The sequence below is a fragment of the Lissotriton helveticus genome, chromosome 12 (assembly GCF_964261635.1).
Source record: "Lissotriton helveticus chromosome 12, aLisHel1.1, whole genome shotgun sequence".
Lineage (NCBI taxonomy): Eukaryota > Metazoa > Chordata > Amphibia > Caudata > Salamandridae > Lissotriton > Lissotriton helveticus.
Window position 1 is genome coordinate 177,110,253 of NC_136073.1, and position 8,747 is coordinate 177,118,999.

Here is an 8,747-nt window from a genome sequence, read left to right on the forward strand (position 1 = left end):
GGGTCTCCTCTCAATGTGACATTATTGTCTTATATATGAATGCCTGAGAGATTTCTTCTGTGTGATCCATTGAGTTATGATGCCCTTGTCGCATTGCCTCAAGAGTATCAGCTGGGCCTAATGATGATGATGTTTGATTATTTAAGGTCACTAGGATAGACCCTTCTCTAGATATCACTGTTGCTGGATTTTGTTTCATAGAGTGTCCGGTCCACACATCCTAGACCAGTTCCCCGGAGTCTCATCTAAATGTATGCTGCTGGTCTCACTCCACTTACCATTTGGTGAGCCATTTGGGCCATCAGATAACTGTACAGACTCATCTCCTGATGAGTTAGAGTGATCCTACAATGAAAAAAATGTTCACCCACATCGCTTTCAAACAACTCCTGTGCCTTACTGTGGTCAACTTGTTCTCCCAATAGATATGCTTAACTTTTATCACTGATATCAGCGCTGGTACTGGTACTTTTGTCCATCTCCGAGCCCCCAGATATCAATTCAACAGGGTTCTGGCCCCCCCATAGAATAGGTTGCAGCACACTGCTCGCCTGACCCTCCACTGGCCCCAGGAGTAGGTAAAGCAAAGTCACTATCCATCTGACCTGCATGATTCCCCTCATTTGTTATTATTTTCAGACCAGTATCAATGACCCCCGTATTCTCACCGCTCACCTCATCACGTTGCAGTGACACATCAGCCTTCTCCATAACAAGGCTATCCGGTTTATTGCTCTTCACTTTTCTAGCGACGAGAATGATAGCAGGGGTTTTCTTCCCTGGCCCGATAGTCCGACAGCTCCCAGTACGTGATTTACTGCCTGTGTCTTCTGTAGCCTCTCCCTGTCATTGTGTCTCCTCCTGGGCGTTTCCTCTTTGCTTTGCCGAAGTGATCCCCACCTGAGCTCTGCCGCGTTGTTTAGCTCCCCTGGGCATCTTCACCCTCTTTACTCTCAACACCTCACTCCAAATCCTGAATGCGTCTCCCGCTGATTCCCCGAGAATCACCAGAAGCAGAGGCAATGACCGGAAGCCCGATAATGGATCTCTCCGTCTCATAAATATACTCCAAAGCATTTCCCGGTGGCAACAATTATATGATGCTGCTACTGTTCTTGACCGTCTACATTTAAAAGATATGAGTGTGGGGTCAGTTAATCTTCAGCCGCCTCTATTCTACATTTCTGGGGGTTTTCGGAGAGCATTCAGTTGCAGTGCTCACTCGGCCACCGACTCTGCCGCCATCTTGCCCTCTTTATTATTCCAAATGAGTTTGGAGATTAACGTGTGTAAATATTTATAAAACTTAAGTGGAAGTTGGGAAGGTATCATGGATAAAAGATAGAATATTTTTGGAGCAATAATCATTTTAACAGAATCAACTTTCCCCCTCCAGGATAAATGTAAAGCAGATCACTTATGAATCTTGTCTTTAATAGAAAGGTTTGGTGAAAATAAAACCTTTCTCCTGTTTGTCTACCTCAAGCAGGCATATTAATTTGCCACCAAGTCCTGTCTACAAATATTAGGAGAAAGGGCTTTGCACCAAAAAACATGGGTGGTTCCATGGGAATGCCAAGAAATCACCCGTTTCCCCTTATTGCAAAGAAGCACAAAATAGTGTAAACCTGTGCTTTGTGTTACTTTAGGCAACTTTCCAGTCCAAAAAAGGATTGCCTCAGAAGGTTATCCCCAAATCAAAACTTTACACTGGTTTGCTTTACTTTTGGTGACTTTATAACAGTGCACAATGTTAGTAAATTTGGCCTTCTGAGTCTGCATTTGAGACACACAGGGGCATATTTACAAAGAGGTCAGACAAGGCAGCGCAGCAAGTAAAGCTGCTGTGCTCTGTTAGTTTGTAAATCCCAATGTCGGGTTGCGTTAGAAAAGTAACAGAAATCAGACGCAAACTCTGAAATCTGGACCACATTATGTATCTCACTTTTGGCATCTCACTGAACATTTGCATCCATGTCCACACGGTATTTAACCTTCTTCATTTTCCTCCTATGCTCACCTTTTCCCCTTGAGCATTTGGTGCCTCGCAAAACTTATTATAGCACATGCATGAAAATATAGGAGACATGACAGAGCAGGTTGCTGCCACTCGCTTACTTCATAGAAATATCTGTACATGTTCTTGCAATGTTCATTGCTCACTGGTGGAGAGATAGTGCCAAGCGCCTTATATAATCCAATTGCATTAAAGTTATGTTCCCCAGTTAATTCACTATACAGGTCCACAACTTATTTTTTAAGTTGTTTGGTAAACTTATATTTTTCTAACTGAATATATTTTTTCCATTTTATGTTTAACCCAACTGTATTTCTAATATTTAGTTTTTCACTAAATGGATATTAGATAATTTGGGGACTCAGTAATGGGGATCTGTTTTTTTTTCTTTTTACATAAATATAAATCATACATGTGCTACAACAACATACACTACAGACCTTTCATAGAAATGTCATATTTGTGCAGCCTGGCAAGATGAAGCAGTGAATACGTTAGTGCAATGTATTCACCAATACACTTCTAAACATATCCCCACTACATCCTCCTCACATCGCACTACATCATCTCTATATTTTAGATATCAACTTAATCACCCCCAGCATTTCATATCCATGTCAAGGTACCAGATGCAATAAAAAATGGCCACTTGAAAGTATATGATCCTGGCAAAAGTAGTTGTTGTTCGCTGAATAGCCCTCATCGATTCAATTTTACATAGCTTTGATTTTATATGCAGGGCAAACAAAAATAAAATCAGTAACAGAAAATTCTACAAAACTATCTTGTTTTTTTTTACAGGTTAAATGAAAAGAAAATCAGTAACAGCACATTCTACTCCTATAGAAGCTGACTTGATTGTGATGACAGGCATCTAGAGATGGAACATTCTTGCTGAAGTACCCCAGATATGGTCCACATCAGTGACTTTCAAAGAAGAAAATAGGAGCCTTCATTCTTTTTACTCCTAGCCTCAATAATAGTCAGGTTTTATTGTAATGTATTCATTGCGATGTCTGCCCTGGGACAAAGGCAGGAAGACATGTGGCACATGCCAGGACAATACCGCACTTGCGTGGCAATATGCACCTGTGTGGTGAAGGATTCATCTGTCTGTCGTAGGCAGTTCTGGTTCAGTCGCTGGGAATGACTGCACTTTAAATCGACATTCAGGTTACAGCATATGAAAACATCTGCCATCTGGTGGGCATCAGTGTTTTGATACTGCTTGGGTCAACCTATGGGTCAAGGTAAGGATGCTCCTATTTGGTTCCAATACATTTTGCTTGTCTTCTATCAATCCCAGCCTTGTGGGCTCTTGAGCTGGTGCTGAACAAGAGAAGTGTCTTGTGATAGACGACAAATGGTGGTAGAACATTAGAAATGTCACGCCTCCAGTACAGAAAATGGAGAGCCTGCAAACACAAGTTCCTTGTATATTCCTACTGCCACAAGATACTTCTTCCTTTCACGGGACCTTGGTGCTTGCTTCTCCTTGTTTCCAGGCCAGCTCCTCAAGTATGCAACTTTGAATGGAAGAAAGAGAGGATTTGTTACCAGTATGCTCAATGGGGAGGCGGTTTCGTTCACAGTACTCTGGCGGTGCCATCTTGTAATAAAACTACGCCGCTGGAGAAGTGCACCAATGTGTGCTTACTCTTCTCTAACAATACGGTATACACTGCTCTGCTAGCAGACAGAAAGGAAGCTGTTGAGAGCTGCAACAAAGTTTTACATCCTGAGGGGAAACAAAAGAAAGTGATTCATTGGCAGAATATTCTAGACACTGTGGGCAGATTTTTTCCTTTATCTTTAAGTGAGCTTCAGCATGCTACAATGTGATATACACAGCACATGGTGCTTTCATACTGATGTAGGGTATCACCACAGAGGTACCTGACTTGGGCATTTAATGCTAGGCAATCAGTACCTAGTTTAAGGATTTCAATCTAATTTTCTTTTTCCACAGCCAGTCTCGAATATGTGCACCGAATATGCATTCAACATTATATTGTTTGCCGAGTTTATTCATATATTATAAAGTATGTTGTGTGTCGTTTGCGTTTTTTTAAATGAAGAAATATGATTATTTGTTTTAATACTTTTAAACTATATAAGAATAATTTCTGTTTAAATAGTTTTCATCTGGTTTGTTCTTGTTCAGGACATTCGTTTTTTTCTCAACCAGTGTAACTGTTTAGTATGTCAGGTGTATGGTGAGGCAGACATTGCCATGATTTGGTTCAGAGTATGCTATTGCAAATCTGGTCAACCAGTCTGATTTTTTTTTAGAACGAGGAGAATGGAAAAGCTATTTATAGATCTGCAGTTGCACTCTGACTAGTCATATGCTAAGACCAACAGTGGGCGGGGGGAAGGGGTTGACTACATTTTTAAGTGGAAACCATGTCAAGCAATAATTTATACTGAAGGGATCCAAAAAGCAGAATCAGGAGAACTCTCAGGGAGAACTGGTGGTCACGTCTTCAGTCTATAAAAACAACCTATTTAAGGAGATCCTGACCTACAGCTTCATGGTTGGGTGAATTTCCTTAGCAACTTGTTCAGTGTCCTTTACAAAAAGTCTAGGATGTGGCAGGTACATTTCTTTCACCTGAAGACATGCAGGTGTCACCTCCAAAGTATGGAGTACTCAATGGTGCCCTCTGCTAAGCATTTGCCTTTAAATATCTGATGACTCACATAAAGATACCAGGACAGCTCTTCTACCATCTACCTCCAAGGTCAAACATTATCATTACTCACGCTCAGCCTACTAAGGATACCCAGGGCAAAGTGCAGCAGCAAAGGTGCAAGATAGTTCCTGACATGTGTGGGCAGCTTGCATTATGTGTGCTTTTTGGGCTATCATATCATGGACCCAAGTCCGCAATCCTCATTGTGTGTGACCTTTATGAAAAATGTATTACTTCACAAAATGTTACCAGCTGCTTTTAACTTATCATACAATGGATTTTCAGCCATGGAATCTTGGGCATAAATGACATCAGGTAGCACATCCTTGGATGTTCCTTAACATTGTTATTTGTGTATTACTCCAGATGGGGGGGTGATACAAAACTGGAAGTGAGACGTGTGTGACGTGGCCCAAGAGTAGCCACTCTCAGACATGTTGTAGTTTTCATAATTTTTTGACATAGTAAAGTCATGGAATAATGTAAAATATATGTGATCTGCTGTTTGCCTATGATTTTTTTTACCGCTTGTTTAATTAATTGTGTGCCTCCCAAAAAACAATGGCCATTCTAAAGAACAATATGTTTGTGCCCTGCATCTCTCGAGTACAACCTTGTGGTTGGTGCTTTGGGTATACAAGTGGCCAGGTATGACATAAGAAAAGTTACTAGAACCAAAGATTATGGCTTTTGTTTTTACTAATTATTTCTATAAGAGCCTCCGAAGCAGTCACCACTAAAATACAGAGGTCCCATAAACAAGTCTGTTGAAAAGGAAAAACTCAGGCAGCCTCTGTAAATATATGTAACTCTTGTGCCCCAGGTGAATATGGTTTTCTAGAACAGTTACCTGTAGCTCAACAAGTTCAAACCAATTCACCCAATCCTCTTTGGAAAATAATGTGTGTAGTGCTTGGTTGACTGGATTAATGCAATGCTCTTTTCTGCAAGCTTCTAAAGAACCTGATTTACTAGTGCCAAAGAATAATTAATACAGCTTCAAGAGCTATAACCAATTCCCACAAATGGAAACAAATGTCTGCTGTTCATTGGTCACTGCCATGGCTTCATGTGTTAGACCACAGTCATTTTAAAATTACCTGTTTGACTTTTAAATGTCTCAACCTGGTGGGCATAGTCCATCTTTTTTGACAGGGAAATCAGAAGTGGTGCTTCATTTTCAATACAGACTCCAACAATCTGGATCTTTATTAGACAGCAACTTTTCCTCACATAGACTAGCTTCAAGAGAAAGAAGACCAGTTTGTTTTGCTGGGGAGTATTTAGGACCAGGACCATGAGTTCTAGGGGATGCAAATGAAACATTGGTGGGGAGTGTTGCCATAATGCCTAGTCGGTAGGGGCCTGCTCCCAAAGAGCAGAGGACCTCTCACCATATTTGGAGATCTCTGCCTGCCTGCCAAGGATCTTACAGCCTCAAGCGCATCTGATGGTGGGGCACTCTTTCAAGCTGGTTCTATGTTTTCTTGGCCCGCTCAATACAATATTTAGTTTAAGTAAAACAAATCCAGAACAGGGTGTTTTCTTCATTAAAACATAATAATCAATGGCTCTGACATACAATAATGTTCTGTCAGGGCACGGGCACCATTGTCGTTTTTTCTGACATAAGACAACAACCAAGTTGGGAAAAGGCGTGACAGAAACCATCACTGAGACCTTGCAGCCCAGGGGTGGACAGGCCATCAGGCCAAGGTTATCTGGTGGCAGAGCCAGCTTAATTTATGATTCTGGAAGCTTTACAATTCTCCTGTATCTGAATGGGGCAGGCGAACCAGGAGTTTGATGGTGCAGAGGCATTGTCAAACTCTAAATGAACCACTTAGGTAGGGTGCACTTTACACATGCTGCCAGTCAAAAAATATCACCAATCAGCATGATTGTTGTATTTTCAAAACTGTTGGGCCACAAAGACAAGAGAGTCACAAAGTTAAAAGGAAAGACCCAATCTTGGTCATAGTACACACAATTGCCTCTCCTTTCCACCATGTTCCCTATATGTAGTGTGTTATTCTTTTTATGAAGTCAATCTTTACAATGATATCTAGAATCACTTCTTCTGAGGCGCATTATCTCCCTGAAAAAATCAAGTTGGATTGTTCTTATAGTGACACACCTTTGCATGATGTCAATGAATTGAGTCAAGCCAATAACCCTATGAACCAGGGCACATATATGCAATTAAATGACTATGGCTCACTCAGGAAAGCATCAAACTCAAACAGTGATGTTATGTGAATAAAAACATTCATACATAATATTGAATATTTTTCATCATACGCCTTTTTTCACCCCCACTTTTCCTCTGGATATATTAAATAGATTTTAATGATCTTCTTTTTCCCTTTTCTTTTTCTTTTTTGAGACACTTTGTCCTGGTGTTGGCCCTGGTCAAGTTTACCCTTGGGCTGAAATGTTGACTTTTACCTATGTAATTTGGACTGCTGGAATCAATCTAATATTTGTCTGGCTTTGTATTCAAATCTCATTTGCTTTCAGATGTAATAAATCTTTGTTTTTTGCTTACTTAACGGCAGCCTATTACTCTGTAAAAGTTTATATCAGTCCTCTCTGTGTTGCATTAGTTGTGTTTGTTTAAATTCCTTTTGTGATTTAGAATGAACAATTTGCAAACTCACTAATTTGTTTTTCTGTTATTATTGATTAGGGACTACTTTTGTTTATATTTTTTGGGTGTGTTGATGTGTTTTGGGGTGTGATTTGGTGTTAGGCGTACTTCAGTAATCAATATTATATATGTTTTTTATTCACATATCATAATTCTTTGAGCTTGATGCTTTCCCGAGTGAACCATAGTCATTTGATTGTATACCTTTACACGATCCTGTACCAAGTTACCTATACGCACAGTTTAGGTGACCACAGCTCTGAAGTGTGTGGAGCCATTTAGTCACCACGCTCAAAGCTAAATCAGTGTCAGTAAGAATGGTGGTCTGTGCTTCCACTCTCTATTTTGTAAAGGAAAAAGAGGGCAAACCCGCTCAAAAAATGCTCTAACCATGAATGACTAAAGGGAAAACAATTAATTTTTTCTGTCAATGTTAACAAATGAGAACAAAACTCTGTACTCCTGTGTTGTTGCCTCTGGCAAGTAAATACATACAACAGAATTCACTGCGAGGGCATTATAGCACATTAAGACCACCATGTTAAGAGTCCTTGAAAGTACATGTTAAGATTTCTTATATCCAACTTTTCTCATGAAGATGAGTGATTATCACATCACAAAACTTTGGTGATTCATGAACGCAAATAGGGCTTTTGATGAAACACTTCTAGGAGGTACCTGAAATATGTAAGCGTTTAGAGCATACATTGTCACACTATTCTGACCACATGGTCAAGTTTAGGAATTAATACCAGAGTTCAAAGGAAGACGGAATAAAGCCTCATCAAAACAACTAGTCAGAACATGGGTCCGCTTCTTGGTTATTTTTAGTAATTGTATTCCAATTTTTGACAATAACTTGGCATTTTATATTTCTATCAGTTGATACTTTTTTTCAAAATTAATCTGTGTGTGAATAAAGTATACCTGTAATATTTTCTAACTCTAATTATTAATGATTTTCAGAATGTATTTTTAAGTTTTTTGACACATGCGTTCCTTTTTTACTGAATGCTGAATTCCCATTACAATCCTGATCTCTTGTTCGAAAACTTAAAACATGTTGTAGCATATGTAAAAATAAATTAATGCTGCCAGTTCTTTTGGAGTCCAAGTCTGCAAAATGCACTGTTTCACTGGATTAATAAAGTTTTTAATTTATTGTTAAATGTTTGTAGGCGTGTTTGCATTTGCATCATACACATTGTTGTTTCTTTGTTGATCCTGTGTCTGTGTAGTGCCTTCTGACAGACAACAATATACTGTTACAGGATTATATTAAAAACAAAAAACTTGATGGGATGGGCATTCTTTTCTGTGGTAATTAACATCTATCAGTCCCATAAGGCAAGGTAAGGCAGCAGCTGTGGGGCTGCGCTTAGTG

General features: G+C 39.6%; 1 protein-coding gene across 3 annotated transcripts in view; it reads left to right on the plus strand.

Moving 5' to 3' along the window:
* PLCG2 (phospholipase C gamma 2) overlaps positions 1 to 8,532 on the plus strand; it is a 488,855-nt gene extending 480,323 nt beyond the window's left edge. For all 3 annotated transcript variants that reach the window (XM_078669997.1, XM_078669998.1, XM_078669999.1), the window contains exon 33: positions 2,819 to 8,532. In XM_078669997.1, the coding sequence (XP_078526123.1) occupies positions 2,819 to 2,870 (52 nt within the window). In that variant the 3' untranslated portion in view covers positions 2,871 to 8,532. The remainder of the gene's footprint in view (positions 1 to 2,818) is intronic.
* The last annotated feature ends 215 nt before the right edge of the window (positions 8,533 to 8,747 follow it).